Raw genomic sequence first — 19,022 nt, forward strand, 5'->3', positions numbered from 1 at the left:
AGTAATTTTGACTAGGTAATTCTCTAATTTTAATTGAGGATCACATAGAACCGCCATCTCTTCTAATTTGAAGCTTAGTATTTCAGTAAATTTAACGTGTAAATTTGCCTATCCTAGTTAATAAATTTCAGATAATTTTCAGATAACAGGATTATATAAAATGAAGACTTAATGTTGACAAACCAGGAATTTGAAATTGTTATAAGGGAAGAGAAACAAACTTTATTGTGCAAGGGGCATGAGAAACAATATGAGGATTACCTACATAGTATAGTATGTATATGTAAGTTTATTTTCGGTAGTGTGTATTATTTATCGCTATATTTTTTGTTTTAAGGGACCTATTCTGCTTTTTTTTTTGTTCAATGCCTGCACCTATCACTGTTTCTGTTTAGCCTGGTGGTTGACTGGTAGAGAATGCCTTTAGGCATTAAGTCCGCCATTTGTACTTTATTTGTTATATTGTGCAATAAAGTTTAAAATAATAAATAAATAAATAATACATACAAATGGTTCAAAAAAATAAGCAATACAAGAAAAATTGGCAGCCAAATTTGAATCATTGGTAATCACTACACCTCATAAAACAAAGTTCGCCGCCCCGTCTGTTTGTTTGTGTGTATGTATGTTCGCGATAAACTCAAAAACTGCTCGGATTTTCATGCGGTTTTCACTTATCAAATAGAGTGATTCTTGGGGAAAGTAGGTGACAATTTTTTAAGGTTTTATCAGTTTTATGTAACCCGTGCGAAGCCGGGGCGGGTCGCTAGTTAGAAAATATAATTGAATTTGTCTGAACGAAACAAAACAAAAGCAATACTGTTTCATTTAATAATGATTTAAATTTCATTGAAGGTATTCATTGGGACCGTAGAGGATAAAGTTAACAACCCTACCGACGCGCGCGCAGAGCGGCAACGCGACAGATGCGCGGCGTTACCACTGTTAGGGCTCGGGCGTTATGAACGATTAATAAAAAAACAATCATCAATTAAGTAACAGCTGATAAGGTGATGTAAAAGCGGGTTTGATTCCCAGTTGGGTTGAATTACGAAATCGATCTTTTATTGGTTTTAATTTGATGAAAAATTGACTTATACAACCGTATAATGCGGTAGCACCGTATAATACCAGCTTAATAAATAAATAGGGCACAGTAAGCTCAATAAGGGTTGTGTTGTGGATACTATATTCTGTTTTTCTATTCCGTAGACTAAAATGACATTTCATGTGGTACTAAGAAATGTCATCTCATATACATGAAACGTCATTTTAGTCTACGGAATAAAAAAAACAGACTTTAGACGATGATAAGTATAATAAATAGTTATATATAAATATGTACTAATAAATGATAAAGATACAAATAAATTCCCTTACCAGGATTCGAACCCGAGCTATATTATTTTTAAATATTGCCGCTTTTTTCTACTGGCAGAAATGGCTTGACAGACTATAGAAAGGATAGAGAGAAACGTTCGAGTATCAGAAGTAGCGCCGCAGCGCAGACGCTCTCTTTGCTCTTATTCGATCCACTGACCCGCGCATGCGCTTCAAGGACAGCGACGAAAGGCCTCCAGTCAACAATAGTGGGCAAAGCTTGCCTTAACCAGGAAACAATAGTGAAAATACTTGTATAAAATGTGATGTATTTTGTTTACCCAATATCCTGGTAGATGGTGCTTTTACGACCGGCGAATATCCTACATCGCGCGAACGTTTGTGCATCGTAGAATTTGCTCTCTTTGCTCTTACACATTCAGGAGCCCCCTCCTGGAGATTAACCTTTCGAGACCCGGACAAATATACTAGCTTTTAATCAAATTTAAACTGTTGGCAAAGTACGTAAAAGTAGTAAGTTTTTACAAATATCTCAATGCATTTTACATTGAAATGAAGTAATGCAATAAGAATTGGTACTATTTGAATATAAATTCCAGTTTTCATTGCTCGTACACTTATTAGTAGTTTGATTAAATTAAACAATTATACCAGTAATATACTTGATGATATAATCACAGCGTAAGTAATAGTAAAATTGTTATTTAATGTATGAACAAATGAAAGTAATTTAAGTTAACACGCTATGCATTAACATGGTCATTTAGCATATTAATTCATTCAATTCATTGATTACGCTAACTTAAACGTCCTAGTGCTGACCAACCACAGATGAGCAGACCAACGGATAGTTGACCGAGCGTTAATTGAAATATGGATGCCCCATATTTATTTTATTCTGTTTTTAGTATTTGTTGTTATAGCGGAAACAGAAATACATCATCTGTGAAAAATTCAGCTGTCTAGCTATCACGGTTCATGAGACAGGCGGACAGACAGACAGGCAGCGGAGTCTTAGTAATAGGGTCCCGTTTTTGCCCTTTGGGTACGGAACCCTAAAAACCTAATTATTGCTGATGCAATTTTAAAAATCTCGAGCTAGCCTGGCTGGAAAGTGAAAATTAAATATCTTATCAACTCCGTAGCAAAGTTATTACTTTAATTAAATATTGAGTTGGTCACTGCGTTAGTGCAAGAACTTTTCTTCATTGCATGATTGACGAATAATATTTTTCCAGGGTCATTCCATAAAAAGATCTAGTTTTTATTTTATTAAACGTATCATGCCAAATATCAGTTTATTAGCTTTATCAAGTGTCAAAAGCGTCACGTTCCCGACTTTTGAGGAATGCCCCTTTAGTGTATGTTTGTTTTTAGGGTTCCGTATCCAAAGAGTAAAAACTGGACCCTATTACTAAGACTCCGCTGTCCGTCTGTCCGTATGCTGTCACCAGGCTGTATCTCACGAACCGTCATAGCTAGACAGTTGAAATTTTCACAGATGATGTATTTCAGTTGCCGCTATAACAACAAATACTAAAAAGTACGGAACCCTCGGTGGGGGAGTCCGACTCGCACTTGGCCGGTTTTTTTATGTCTGTCTTTAGTACGCCCTGCACTTCAAAAAGTATTATTTTGAGGAGTACGTTAAACTGAAAACTATTAATGTTTCCTATGAACACTTATATATCTGAATAACTATATTTTTACAATCTTAATCATTTTTAGATTTGCTTCATACCACGATACCAAGTCTGTACATTTTACGATTTAAAAAAATCGCATTTGAAACCGCAAGCTTTACGCCAATGCAGGCAACCGTATGTAGGAGTATCAATAGGCAAACTAACTTTTAACCCATCAGTTCAAATTTGATCTCTACTTACACTAACACAAGGTCGCATTCCCATTGCATCTAAAGCCAGAAGAAGAACTTAAGCGCCACAGTGATTTAACGTAAGTTATGCCTTTTGATTAAATTTGGATTTGTAGTTGTTGAATCAATGGGCACTAAGCAACGTCTGGTGCTTCCTTGCTAACTTTAGCACACAAGTTCTGGTCTTTATTTGTGCCATTTTCAACCAAAAGGGTACTTATTGTCGCTTGTCAGTAAGGCGCTATTTCCATATAGCTTCAATTAGAAATCAACCTTATCAACAAGCGACATTGTGGTACCTTTTAGTTCAAAACGTCACATTTATACCGCTTAAAGCTTACCAGAAACAAGCGAATTTTTCCATTTCTTCCTTAAATTTAAAAAAATTGCAGCATGGATTGCAGACGCTTCTGCTCGATAATAATTACAAATACAAATAATACAAATACAAAATATTTATTGCCAGAAAACATACCCAAAGGTTGTCTGGAAGAGATCGCTTTTTAGCGATAAGACCGCCTGTTTCTATTTTTTCTTTAAATATTTCTCTGTAGTTTTACATGTATGTAAAATGTATAATTTTGGTGCAATAAAGAATATTTACTTACTTACTTACATTGTTAACAAATTTTTCACAGTGACTCTGACACTAGGCTGAGCCTGTCCTGCCGAGCCCTTACAGGAATTAAACAGGTTTAATTGGTTTCATTTATCGTCTTTCCAGTTCAGTTCGTTAGAGTCACCCGCGATTTTTCTCATTAACCACAAGCAACGTAGACGACTAAACGTCCCTTATCACAAGGAAGTATTGATCGGGCCTTCCAGCCCTGACGAGGGTCCAGAGGGTCCTATTGAAACCTATTTGGGAGTGCTACAGGGTGAAAGATTTTAGCGATAGTTTTCCGTATCGCATATATGTCGTTTTTTTGGGAAAAGGAACCAATTGGCACTTATATGCTTATGTCAGTAAATGGTTTTATTATATCGCCCTACGAGGTTATCACACTGGTACTAATTCGCATGTCGCTCCAGTGTATGAGTGACAGCCTGACAGCGCTATGCTATAGCTAATAATAGCTAAGTATAGCGCAAAAATATTACACAAGGTTAAATTTAATCGAACTTAAACTATCGTGAGACATATTTCAAAATATTTAGATCAGTACGGTTTCACTCACTATAGTAGTGGTAGTAGTGCACGACGTACAGCCGCCGCGGACACTCGTGCCTGAGGAAGGATTCCCAAAGAATCCGAAACATGTCGCCAAAAGCGACTAAAGATAATAGTGAGTGAAACCGTACTGATCTAAATATTTTGAAGGTTAAATTTTATTAATTTCTAACAAAATCAAACTAAATACTGGAAATTCGATACATATTTCGATATTGATCCTCTTAAACTGGTATTGCAATATCGTTAAATTCGGTCCATTATTCCTGTATTTCGGGATTCCGTAATTCTGGAACTATACTAAAGTGTAGCCTACTTATAGTGACTTAAGATACCAAGTACGATATGTCACACATTCATCAACAAAGCGACACTTCTAACGATTGCCAAGGAACCTCTCTCCCAAATGAGATGCTATCGGAGACGTTTTGCCGCATTTTTAGAAGAATATTTCCTACTTTCATTGCCTTTTCATCTTTCTGGGCCTCAATATTTTCCCATTTGCTTGTAGGAAAGTGCTATTAATAGTAATTAAGTATACAACAATAGAAAATTAAATTTTCTTTTCTACCCGAAAATGATGTGTCTACTGCGGCGTACATTAGGGTTAATATTTTCTTCTTCTTCTTTTAAAAAATGACTTTCATCGTTATGATGATTTCGACAATGTCAAAAGTGTGCTAGTAGACAGTGAGGTGCTAGCTGGACTTTATTAATAGCCACGATGGATTGCCGGGTGTTGACACTATTGACTAAAGAATGGTTAAGCGCGTTACAATACTAATTCTTCATTAGCTGCACACCTCCACGTTAATTCAGTGCATATCAATATTATACTTTAAGGGTCGGCAACGCGCGTGTAATATCTCCGGTGTTGCAGGCGTTCATAGGCTACGGTAACTGCTTACCATCAGGCGGGCCGTATGCTTGATTGCCACCGACGTGGTATTAAAAAAAAAAAAAAAAAAAAAAAAAAAAAAAAAAAAAAAAAAAAAAAAAAAAAAAAAAAAAAAAAACAACATGAATGAGCAAAGAACTAAAAATATTCTCAAGAAAACTTCGTTTTGAAGTTTAACCGAAATTTCGGTTAAGACTTAAGACTTAGAATGCCCAAAACTGAAAATGCCAATCCAATCTTGAAAATGTATCAGGAATTCGGGATGACAGAAGATGTAACGAAAAGTGGCGTGATCATTTCCACACATTGTTTTTTTTTTTATGATGAATAGGCAGGTGTTTGACCACGATCCCACCTGATAGTAAGTGATGATGTGGTCTACGGTGGAACACGCTTACCTATGAGATACCTATTAACTCTTGCCTTGAAGAGCCCCAAATTGTTTAAGTTTCTTTTGGCGTTTCCCATACCTAAACAAAGTTGTTATCACTGATAACAGCTGATTTGTAACCTTTTACCACTGGGACCAACTGAGAAAAACAAAAGTGAATTGGCGGTAACGACTGGGAATTTAAGCTTAGAATAAATTTAAAAGTGGAAATTTTACTGCCTTGAGTGCGACTTGACCTCACGGCCTCTAGATCGATACTCCAGCGCTCTGCCAACTGAGCCACCAAGACCTCATCCATAGCCAGCGAATCTTTCCACCATATGGGTCTAGGGGACCCTAGCGACATCTACCGTAAGAGCGTTACACTTCTTAAACGACTACCTACCGAAAAAATATAATTTATTTAATTTATTCTAAGTTGTCTCTTTTTTCTCAGTTGTTACCATTGGTAATGGTGTTTACTAGTGGAAATAAGTGTAATCCCTTTGGCTTGGCTCAGTTGTGCAATCTTTTATAAATTCTCAATTTAATAGCACGGATGGCTAGTTTCATATCGACCTAGTTTCGAACACCGGACTACCTGTAGCTGCTCGGAACCTATTGTGGGCGCTTCGTGACTTTCCACTGCAGACGCTTTGTATAGGATCTAGGTCCAAATACTGATATATTTAAAACTATGAAAACGGATTATATCGCGTATATTGAATTTATAATACATCCCGACGTTTCAAACTCTTTACAGCGTTCGTGGTCAACGGGTGACTGAGGAAAAATTACAAAGTGCAAAAATACCCACATACTAAAATAATGAACAATCATAGACTACAAACTTTAAGGCTGGTTGTACATGCAAAATCGGTTCATAAGGCTAGTTATACACTACAATTATTTCCAAGTAAAGATATATATATATATATATACGCGATAAAAACTACGCCGGCTCCAACCCTACGCCACAGACCCGAGAAGATTTAATTCCCTCCTAAATTGTAGGAGGGTATCCCAATATGGGACCGGCAACAAACTTGACCACGAACGCTGTAAAGAGTTCGAAACGTCGGGATGTATTTTAAATTCAATATACGCGATATAATCCGTTTTCATAGTTTTATTTCATGAGTAACTATCGCGGTAACCGAAGACAATATTACTGATATATTTGTGAATTAAATCTTAGGGATCTGTTTTTTATAACAATTTCATTTGCTTTTTGACGCCTAGTTAGCCGTAGTAAGTCGAACTGTGTAAGATTGTTCCCAAATGTATTTTTTCTGAAAAAATATGCAATGCTCTATGGTTTATTACAGATGGATGATGTTGAAACATACATGCAGTCATAAAAGATGATGACGAGCGCGAAACAGATTTACAACACCCGAATACCAGTTCGAACCGTTGTCATGTCATGTACTAGGTAATTAACGTTATTTTCATTTTGCGTTCATTCTAAAAACCGGTTTTGACCAGTTAATTAAATATTTTATAAACATAATATTGTCTTCGGTTACCGCGATAGTTACTCATGAAATAAAACTATGAAAACGGATTATATCGCGTATATTGAATTTATAATACATCCCGACGTTTCGAACTCTTTACAGCGTTAGTGGTTCGTGGTCACCCGTTGACCACGAACGCTGTAAAGAGTTCGAAACGTCGGGATGTATTATAAATTCAATATACGCGATATAATCCGTTTTCATAGTTTTATTTCATTTTATAAACAATAAACCTATCAAACCGAGTTTTCTCCTGACTGCACAAAATGACTAAAAATTTATAGACTTATTTATTACGCGTTACAAAATCATTTCATCTAAATGTCAAAGGCCTAAATTCAAATCGAGCGTTAAGAATCGTGGAAAGTTGTTGAAACGTTCTTGCGTTCATCGGTTCAGTGCTCACCGAGATTACGGTGGACAAAAAATATCGTAATTTTAGGAAATGTTTTACTTAACATTTTAATTTTATTTCGTGGACATTTTTGATCGTTAATTCTATTATGTAATTTTCTTTGGATAAACAGTTAGCGTTTAAAATTTAATGAGAGAAAGTATAGATTTAATGGTACTTTTTTATCACGTTTGCTTTTTTTTACTATTTCCACTCCTTGTCATGAATATTTTAAGAGAGTGCCTGAAGTGAAAGTGGCAAAAATAATTCAAACTACTTTTTTACTCTTACTAATTTTATTCTGAATATTACTTGAATACCCAAATCTAGGAACTGCCTCGTTAGGATTCAAAACGCTGCTAGTAAAAAGGATTTGGTTTGATTTGTACCAATATTTATATTTTGTTCTTAGAACTTGGCCTAAATTTTGGACATAGTTTATGGACGTTATCCCACCGAATCGAAACTTAAATAATAGTATTATGGTGTGATAGAAGTTTTCTTTCAACAGCGATTGTTATCTAATGCGCGTTATTGGCTATAAAGTTTTCGGTATACATATTTGGATATAGCTTCATCAATAGATTTATTGAATTTTGCCATGAAAGGAAGAAACGTTATCAAAGATATCCAACATGAGGATACCGTACGGCAGCGATATAGATATGTCATACGTTTATCGCAGTGGATAATTAAATCTTACTCTCGTTCAGAACGGTAATGACAGAGATATATTACTCAACTTCATTCATTACGGTACAATAGAACCTCAGTTATCCGAACTCCGAACCCTCTATGATCGGAACTTTTGTTCAGGTATTTAGGTGTTTTATATTTTATAAAGTTAATTTGTACATACAATTTTAATATAGTGTTCTGGTTTTGTAAAAAGGTTTTTTTTTGTTTTATCTCGTTCCAAAAACCCCACATTTCGATTATCCGAACTAGTCTCCGCACCAAGTAGTTTGGATAATCAAGGTTCTATTGCACATAGTTAAGTGGAATTTAAATCAGTTTTCATAAAATAACTGACTGCCAAGGTTTTGTTAAGAGACTATGGTTCTCCAAAAGAAGGGTACCATCGTGGTTAAATAAACCAAGAATATTTTATACAATTTTTCTAGAATAGTTCAGGTGGCTCAAGTCATCTCAAGTTACATCTAAACACAATATGAAAAGAATAGTGTTTTCGAGGCTTAAGTTCCTATGTTTTTTTTGCCTCCATTGTCTGTATATCTTTCATGTCATACTTACTCGTATCAGTCAAAGAACTCGCTGTATACCTAACGGTGTTAAAAATAAACAATCGAACAACAGTTAACGAAAAAGGATACAGTTTCCAATGTAGGTTGTTATTTATCCGAAACAGGCTTCATTTCGAGGTGAATATCCAAAAATAACAGCGGTAAGTGCACTTCAGGAAAAGGCTTATCAAAGTGTACATCTGGAGCATAGCGTTATACGGGTGTGAAACGTGGACAATGACACAGAGGGACAGAGAAAGACTTGAAGCCTTTGAAATGTGGTGCTGGCGCGGATGGAGAAGATTAGTTGGACCGAGAGAAAATCTAACGAGGAAGTTCTTAACCTTGTGCAGGAGAGGAGGTCCCCGTTGCAAATCATTGAGAGCAGAAGAGGGAAGATGGTTGGGCACCTGTTACGACACGACGAATTCATAAAAAATATTGTGGAAGGGAAAGTAGAAGGAAGGCGGAAGAGAGGGAGACCAAGAAGAACATACATGGACCAACTAAAGGAAAAGATAAACGTCGTGACGTATCAGGCGGTCAAACGAAAGGCTCAGGAAAGAGATACATGGAAATTGCTCCACCGACAAGAGCCAGGCTCTTAAATTAATGATGATGAAGTGCACTTGGTTGTGATGCCACTGCACCCAGCACACCCCACAACTGCCACTGCCAAAACTTACAGAAGTATTACTAAGATATATTTACTTACTCAACATAACAACGAAGCTGCTGTAATGGTGCTATTTTGTTAATATGAATATATCGGGATGATTTGATTAATCGATAGCAAAAATAGATATAACTCCGTAATAGATGGATACAGTCTAAGGAAAAAACGTGCCTCGAAAATCAAGAAAATTTGATTCTCGTTCAGAGGGCGCTACTAGTTTTGGCCTACAGTCGTATAGATGGCGTTGACGGTTTCGTTTGTTATTTAACAATTTTAACGCATATCAGTGAAAGAACATGGGGTCAAAATCATCAAAATAATTAATGCAAATAAAAAAAATCATTTATCTATATTTAAATACATTTTATCGTATTTTTACAAATCTTCAATTTTAGTTTTCATCAGATGGCAGTGAATTTACTGGGGTTACAAAATTTACTATGACAGTACCGCTCTAGTATAAGTTACTCTATGTCGATAGTAATTTAGTTTTGTCATATTTTCCATTACTTCGCTCTAAATGCATCGACCCTTGATGAACTGACTCATAGCCAGGCTGTCTACTGTCTGCTTACGCATTACGTGCTTGTGTATTTTGGCCACATTGCCAGGAAAGACAGTGATATCTAACCTGGAAAAGCTAGCTCGTAAACTACCTCGGCAGGAATGAGTGCCTTTCGTCCCTTGGTTAACATTCTACTTTATATTGTTTTTGCTTTTTGCGTTTTGTTAGGATTGCTTTAAAAAAATCTTTTAATGTGTCTGGGTTAGCCTTGTACATTGTACATAACAAATCGATAGCTAGGATATGACTAACAGACGGACGGACAGAGTCGCACCATAAGGGATCCTTTTTACCTTTTTGGTACGAAACCCTAAAAATGGCGTCTGATAACCCTACCACTGAACAGTTCAACAGCATTGCGGACAGTTATAAGGCGGTTGCAAACCCTGCAATTTGTTAATTCGCAACTAGATTCTGAAAACTCTACCAAATAATGACTCGCGTCAACATTGACAGTAGATTGTATGGATTTTATAGATTGTTAGACCCAATATACATGGATTACAATAGGCATGGGTGTTTCCACAAAAGCAGTTCTAATTAGATCCCTATTTGCATTTCGTCCAAAAAAAATGTTAGTTAAATTTGGATTTTTATGGTTAAATATTTGGAGCATAATTGTTAGGATGAATATATTTTACTCTAGTAGCATCAAATAAACTGTGTGTGTATGTTGGCATTACATACTGTATGTTACTTCCACTTCCGTCTTACCGTTGCAATAAAAGAATGTGTCGTTAACAGCTCTCAGCTTGTTTTCTAATAGGTTATGGGCCCAGTACGCTTCCACTGATTTTTTATTTTTGAGGCCTATGAGGCCTCAAAAATCATCAATGATGGGATATGAACGAGTTCCACAGTTCGCCGGTATTGTCGTCACTTCACAAAAGTGGTCATATCACGAGATTCATTTAAACAGGTCGAATGAAACCCTAGACGGTAACGATCAAGGAATTTAATATCAGTACCATTTCGTACCTTGTTACAGTGACTGGTATGAGTTATTGAGTTCCCTAGCAACTTTCCTGTTGATTGCCACTTTGACAAGGTACGAAACTGACTGTACGACGGACGCTCTAGAGTCTAGACTACACTGAGACCATAACCTTGTACGGATATAATTATAATTGTCATATTTTGGCACCTGACGACCACTTCGCGCAGTCTCGTTATTGGATCAAATTGAACGTCGCGTCAATCATTCAGACATGATCGAGTTACACATTCCATTATGGATAATGGATAAACAAGTAACGTTATACGATTCAATCGGCTTTTTCAACACATCTTACGATAGCCAGTACACTACCAATTTGCGTGTATATCTTTTCACATAAAATCAATCTTTTATTACTCTTCGTTTTAAACTCGAAACACTTTCTTATGCACGCGATGTTCGTGTACATGTAGCTTCGTATCCTCGGGCATACGAAGCTACATGTACCCTTGCTTTGATTTGGTTGTTTACACCGGGTTTTAGACATGTTTTTGCATTTAAGGATGCTGAACGGTATAGTACAGAAATACCGGCAGACAAACGGCATGGAGTCGCTATTTGTTCGTATCGACGTTTCGCTGTCCGCCGGAGCGTTGCGGACCGACGCACTGTTCTCACTATCACTCTTATATCCTCACCTTAATCTTACAGGCGGCGGTATGTTGAAGGCCGGGTACAACTTAGCGTTGGGGCTCTCGAACAACATTGTCAATATTTTGTTCACCGTTTGAACATGGCGTGCGTGCGCCTCGATTTGCGTCCGGCCGAACACTGGCCTCACTGGCGTGCCCCCCCGACGTGACGTCACAATTCCGTAATCGCCTCTCTTTATCTATCCTTGTATGTTAGAGAGAGAAAGATGCCGTGGGGTGCGTAGTGGGCAACGCAGCCCCTCGTAGGGCTTCGGTCCCGGCTTTAATTGCCTTTAACCTGTTCGCGGCTGGAATGCTTCGGTGATGATTTTGACAGCTGTACGTTTTATAGGGCTAGGTTTGTGACAGTTTTATGCCAAAGTTAAGGAGTTAGACTATTTATATTTAAGTTATAAGTAGATTGGAAATTATAGCTTGTCAACAACATTATGTATCGTCAGTCAACCACGGGGACTCATTAAGATTTTGATTCTACTCGGAGTAGGTTTACTTAACTTAAAAAAAAATCAGTTATAGCGAAGTAAAATTATATAAAAAATACATTAACAGGATTACTAGGTACTTAAAAAAACAAAACAACTAAACTAAAAATAAAAATACCTATATAATACCTACCTTAAAAAATATATTTTGTGTTAATGAAAAAAAAGATTGACATAAATACGGTTATTTTATAATATTCTATCACGATTTAAATACGAGAATAGTAATGCTCATTTGAATTAGACCATGTTGAAATTGAAAAAAATATATTCATTAAATGGCCTAAAATTTTTCTAAAAAAACTCTTTATTGTACAAAAATACATATTAATAATGGCCACTTTTTCAAAACATTACATCAACGCGTATTTTTTTCGCATAAAGGCTAATGAAAAGTGAAATGCCTTAGCTAACGACATCGCCACTTCACTAAATAGAGTAAATACGTAATATGTTAAAACTAATTCACAACAAGGAAAGCAGGGCTTATCGCCAAATCTCTTCCAGGTTCATCGCCCTGTCTGCGCCGTGCTCTATCGCGCACGCTCGCGGCTCTACATGTTATAAGCAGTCCTTTAGGCTCTATCCGGCCATTTTTATTTTAAGGCATTGGTGTTATGTAATGGACAAGTGCGAGTTGGACTCGCCCACCGAGGGTTCCGTACTTTTTAGTATTTGTTGTTGTAGCGGCCAGAAATACATAATCTGTGAAAATTTCAAGTGTCTAGCTATCACGGTTCATGAAATACAGCCTGGCGACAGACAGACGGACATATGGACAGCGGAGTCTTAGTAATAGGGTCCCGTTTTTACCCTTTGGGTACGGAACCCTAATAATATTATTGATAGAAAGAAACAAGTTGTCATAGAAAAAAAATATGTCAGTGGCAATCTACTTTTTATAGGGTTATGTAGTCAACTAGGAACCCTTACAGCTTCTCGATGTCCGTCTGTCTGTCCGTCCATGGCTTTGCTCCGTGACCATCAGTGCTAGAAAGTATGGATACATAAATCTTACATAGTGACAGAACGGTAAAATAAAAACGTTTTTTTTTTCACTAACTCAATGGTGTGGGGTACAAGAAATAAGGGTTTCCAACAACCATTTTTAGGGTTCCGTACCCAAAGGGTGAAAACGGACCCTATTACAAAGACTTCGCTGTCTGTCTGTCTGTCTGTCCGTCACCAGGCTGTATCTCATGAACCGTGATAGCTAGACAGTTGAAATTTTCACAGATGATGTATTTCTGTTGCTGCTATAACAACAAATACTAAAAACAGAATAAAGTAAATACAACAAACGTGATTTTTTTGCCTTTTTTTGCGTAATGGCACGGACTTGGCCGTGTTTTGATAAAGTAAATATTTTCGGAAATAATCGCTCCGAAAGAAAAAAAATATGTCCCCCCCTCTAACTTTTGAACTATGCGTCCAAAAAATAGGAAAAAATCGTAAAAGTAAATCAAAAGCTTTATAAATACTTTCAACGAAAACTATAGCGAACATGATCGGTCAAGTCGTGTTTGAATTATTGCAAAAAGTCTTCTTTTCTTAGTAAAAAGACGTGTGTGCTGCTAAGGTACTTACTCCCTTATGCTTGTATGTACATGATACTTACTAATAGCAAAGAGGATATAATAGGATAGAGCGGTACTGTAAATTTTAACAAATAAAAACAATGCATTAAATAAACAAAAGAGAAATTTTGGAAATGTTCCGCACTGTGCAGATAGTATATATTTATTTTAGATAATATTTTTATACTCAACTTAGGTAAATACTTAAACATTGGTTTGTGTTTTCTGTAGTATATGTGCTATTCTCAACCAAAAGGGTACTAAATATTGTCGGTTGTCAATAGGTGTTTCCATATAGCTGCAATTTGAAATCAACCTTATCGACAACCGACAATGTGGTAACTTTTGTTTGAAAATGTCACAGATATATAAATTATAAACTAAAATATATATCATATATTAAAGAAAAAGTGACCAAGCCACACGTACGTACGTACCTATTATCATAGAGTAACTTATACTAGAGCGGTACTGTCATAGTAAATTTTGTAACCCCAGTAAATTCACTGCGATCTATCGACACACTTTAAAACTAAAAATTAACATTTATAAAAATACGATAAAATGTATTTAAATATGGATAAATGATTTTTTTTATTAGCATTAATAATTTTTATGATTTTGGCCCATGTTCTTTCACTGATATGCGTTAAATTGTTAAATAACAAACGAAACCGTCAACGCCCTCTATACGAGAGTAGGCCAAAGCTAGTGGCGCCATCTGATCGAGAATCAAATTTTCGTGATTTTCGAGGCACGTTTTTTCCTTAGACTGTATCCATCTATAGCAGTTATATCTATCTTTGCTAATAGCCTCCGTTGAGCCTATTCTGGCAGAATAGTAACTACGGAACCCTTCACTGAGCATGGCCCGACATGCTCTTGGCCGATTTTTCATATATTAATACCATTTATGAGTTTTATGACAGTTTTTTACACGTCTTAAATTAAACTTACTTTTACGTGCTTAGGTCTACTAGTATATAGGCTTGTGCCTGCTCGGTCACTACAGAGAGCGCTCCGCTCTCGGTCAATCGGTCAAACGAACTAGTTCGGTCTTTTAGTTCCTTTAGTGAACTTCGGTTGTCGAGAGCCGGGAATTGGATTTTTTCCAATATTTAGTAACTGAATACAATTTAACTTGTACAATACGATTTGTCGATATCAAACATTAAAACACCTTAACAATACAAAAAAAAAAAACAAATATCAGATTTATGAAAAATATTTGATTTTCCTTCGTATTTTACGGGCTTAGGAGTGTCACGTCGTTCAATCATCTCGTTCACACTCGTGCCAGGGACAGTGCCAACCGTTTCGTTCCATCCATTTACCGTTTCACTCAGTCAAGCGCTCTCCACTCCCACTGAACTAAAGGACCTAAAGACCGATTAAGAGTGTGCAAAAAGATTTAGTTCCTTCACGGGATTTCATTCTTAACAGTTCTTAGTTCATGACCGACTCAAGCCTACTAGTATATTCTTACGAGAAATTTTCTGTTCGTTCCGCTCTTAGATTTAATAATAGCTGTTTGCTCAGATCGCTGAAAACTTAATTAAATATTTATGATGTACACTCAGTTTAAATGAAGAGTGTAGTGATTAACAAAATGGCGTAAATTACCTGACAGTGTTTTAATATTTCATTACATAATCTAGAGTTGTTAGAACACATATTAAATCACATTTAGAAACGGGTCTATCGCGAATTTATTTTGTTACCTTTGTTTACCGACGTTTCGACACAGGTTTCTTCTTCTTCTTTTAAAATTATGGCTTCAGCCCAGTGGGACTATTTCGCCAGTATCAAGGTATTAAGAGGTTTAAAAACGACAAAAATTGTACGGTTGTGCAAGACAGTGTACGGTGATTTGTTAGCTCTTGTAAATCGATAGCTAGACTTTACAAGAAGCACGTGGACTACCGGCCGTTGACTCCAAGATGGTGGTTAAACGTGCTTCAAAATTAATTCTCCATTCACTGCACACTACCACATTAGTTTACTGTATAATAAGCTATCGATATTACACTTTAAACAATATTAATGAGCAAAAAACAAAGTAATTAATCACGAGGCTAACTATCAAGATGGCGCTCGAACCGGAAGTCCCGACACAGGTTTCACTGGTCGCGGTCGCGGCTAACTGACGTCCCAGCAAAATGTCAAAACAGAGATTTGTGTGACTACCCCACGAAAAGTGCATATAAAGTTTGAGGTAGACATCACATTTTCAAACCACCCATTACACATAAAAGTTAATTATTGTCAATAGTCCGACACACAACACTCACAACATCCGCGCACACATCCGAAGATAGATCCCTTGGCTTTAACTTCTGGATCACTGGTCCCCAAGTGGTGGTGTTGGTGGTGGTGGTTGTGGTGATGGTGGTGGTGGTAAATATTAAAATATGTGTTCAAACCGCGAAAGTTTTAAATGTTATAGAGTTGTTAGAGTTGTTATTTATAAGAGATTTACAGTTTTGAGAAAAAAAATACTGCGGCAAATTAAATAAAACTATGAAAACGGATTATATCGCGGTTATTGAATTTATAATACATCCCGACGTTTCGAACCCTTTACAGCCTTCGTAGTTCGTGGTCAACGGGTGACCACCCCAGGTAGCATTTATACGTCATTATGACGTCCGTTACGTCATTATGACGTATAAATGACGTCATTATGACGTCGCTGACGTCACTGCTACCTGGGACGCCACGGGAGGATTCGGGGTTTTCATAGTTTTATTTCATGAGTAACTATCGCGGTAACCGAAGACAATATTACTGCGGCAAATTATTGATAATTTTAAGAAACGTTTGCGTTTGTGTTTAAAATCCAAAGGATAATATTTTAAATAAATAAATAAGAAATAAATAAATATTATAGGACATTCTTACACATATTGACTAAGTCCCACGGTAAGCCCAAGGACTCCAAGGAGGCTTGTGTTATGGCCTATATAATATATGTGGTATTTTCTATAAAAAGGGACCTTATTGTCGAATGCGCTTACGCCATTATTAACAATTCTCCGATATAAATACAAAGCCGCGCGACGCTGTGCGGCGTAAGCGCCATCGACAATAAGGTCCCTTTTCATAGAAAATGCCCCATATTAATACTAAATACCTTTAAGATAATAAATACCTTTTGTTTCAGTTAAATGATTGTAGTTTTCATTTTAATGACTGTTACCGACGCGCGGTAACACGAACACATTTAAGTATTTTTACTTATTTGTAATATTAGTAATATATTTGATATTTTTCTCAAATAATATCACAATTTTTCAATTGACATGTTTATTTCTCTAGGTACCATGACAACGTCAAATCATATACTTGTAACATATGTAAAAAGGTAAGTAGTGCAGGTTATCGAAAGGAGTCCGCAACGACATTTATTAAAGATGCACATTATAATGATGTCCATGTGATCTTGGTAACCATTTTGGTAGCAGGATCATCAGAGTAGTAACTTAAGGCCCAGTAGGTTCATTCATGTTCTTCTCTAACTCACTGAGCGTAGGTAAGCGTACACCTCTCTGCCGCCCTTATATACGGCCGGCCATTACATGTAAATATATTTAATAGTGTTATTAAGTTAAGTAGTTGATTAGTTTGCATTTTATTGCAGTGCTCTTACAGGGTTGTGTTGAAACATAATAATAATCATAAGATCTTTTACAGTACATATGGTGCTACTTTCTCGCACTAGTGCGGAAAGTGCACTTTTTGTGCATATGTCGAAAGTTTAAAGGGCCATATTTACTGTAACACGTTGTTCGATACTCGTGCGAATAGGTAATTCGCAACTCGTGTCGATTTATCGCCACTCGTTTCGAATTTCCTCTTTTCCGCACTTGTATCGAAAATAACTATTTCAACACACTTGCTCAAAACGATGTTTTTATTCCATCGATTTTTGGCTTCTGATTTCACACGCGGGCTTTTTCAGTATATTATAACACTCGTGCTTTTTCATTATATTATCCGAATGAGTTAAGAAGGTAACTGATTGCTAATAATATGCATGGAAACGAAGCCTTCTTTAATTGGTCGAGTATTCGATTTTACCACGCGGACTGACCGACCGGCGACCCCCGCGACCGCCTGACTGCACATTTATAATAGCAAAGATAGATATAACTCCGTAATAGATGGATACAGTCTAAGGAAAAAACGTGCCTCGAAAATCAAGAAAATTTGATTCTCGTTCAGAGGGCGCTACTAGTTTTGGCCTACAGTCGTATAGATGGCGTTGACGGTTTCGTTTGTTATTTAACAATTTTAACGCATATCAGTGAAAGAACATCGGTCAAAATCATAAAAATAATTAATGCAAATAAAAAAAATCATTTATCTATATTTAAATACATTCTATCGTATTTTTATAAATCTTCATTTTTAGTTTTAAAGTGTGTCGACAGATTGCAGTGAATTTACTGGGGTTACAAAATTTACTATGACAGTACCGCTCTAGTATAAGTTACTCTATGATAATAGGTACGTACGTACGTGTGGCTTGGTCACTTTTTCTTTAATATATGATATATATTTTAGTTTATAATTTATATATTTGTGACATTTTCAAACAAAAGTTACCACATTGTCGGTTGTCGATAAGGTTGATTTCAAATTGCAGCTATATGGAAACACCTATTGACAACCGACAATATTTAGTACCCTTTTGGTTGAGAATAGCACATATAATACAGAAAACACAAACCAATGTTTAAGTATTTACCTAAGTTGAGTATAAAAATATTATCTTAAATAAATATATACTATCTGCACAGTGCGGAACATTTCCAAAATTTCTCTTTTGTTTATTTAATGCATTGTTTTTATGGAAAATTCATTGTTTTAGTTTGGGGACAATGATCTTTACCCGCGTGTCAAACAAAGCTACGGTACACTATTGTTTGAATTATTGCATAGTTCTATGTGTACCGTATTTATTTAGTTACTATTGTATGAGCTTGACCCTTTGTTACCCGACTGTGACGAAGGAGAATTGTTTTTCAAACGTATATATGTGGTATTTTCTATAAAAAGGGACCTTAATGTCGATGGCGCTTACGCCATTATAAACTATGCTCCGATATGAATACAATGCCGCGCGACGCTGTGCGGCGTAAGCGCCATCGACAATAAGGTCCCTTTTCATAGAAAATGTCCCATATATGTACATATCTATAGGTGACTGAAAAAATTGTAAATAATTTAAGGTGCCCAGCAGTTTTTAAAAATCG

General features: G+C 36.3%; 2 protein-coding genes across 2 annotated transcripts in view; both read right to left on the bottom strand.

Moving 5' to 3' along the window:
• The window catches only part of LOC134752164 (RNA-binding protein Musashi homolog 2-like), a 160,222-nt gene extending 148,386 nt beyond the window's left edge, over nt 1-11,836 (bottom strand). Inside the window, exon 1 of the mRNA XM_063687770.1 lies at nt 11,691-11,836. Coding sequence (XP_063543840.1) covers nt 11,691-11,758 — 68 coding nt within the window. The 5' untranslated portion in view covers nt 11,759-11,836. The remainder of the gene's footprint in view (nt 1-11,690) is intronic.
• The window catches only part of LOC134752415 (probable lysine-specific demethylase 4B), a 122,889-nt gene continuing 104,627 nt past the window's right edge, over nt 761-19,022 (bottom strand). The window contains exon 6 of the mRNA XM_063688126.1: nt 761-771. The gene's annotated coding sequence lies outside the window, so the exon portion shown is untranslated. The remainder of the gene's footprint in view (nt 772-19,022) is intronic.

Source organism: Cydia strobilella, chromosome 24, assembly GCF_947568885.1.
Source record: "Cydia strobilella chromosome 24, ilCydStro3.1, whole genome shotgun sequence".
NCBI classification, from domain to species: domain Eukaryota; kingdom Metazoa; phylum Arthropoda; class Insecta; order Lepidoptera; family Tortricidae; genus Cydia; species Cydia strobilella.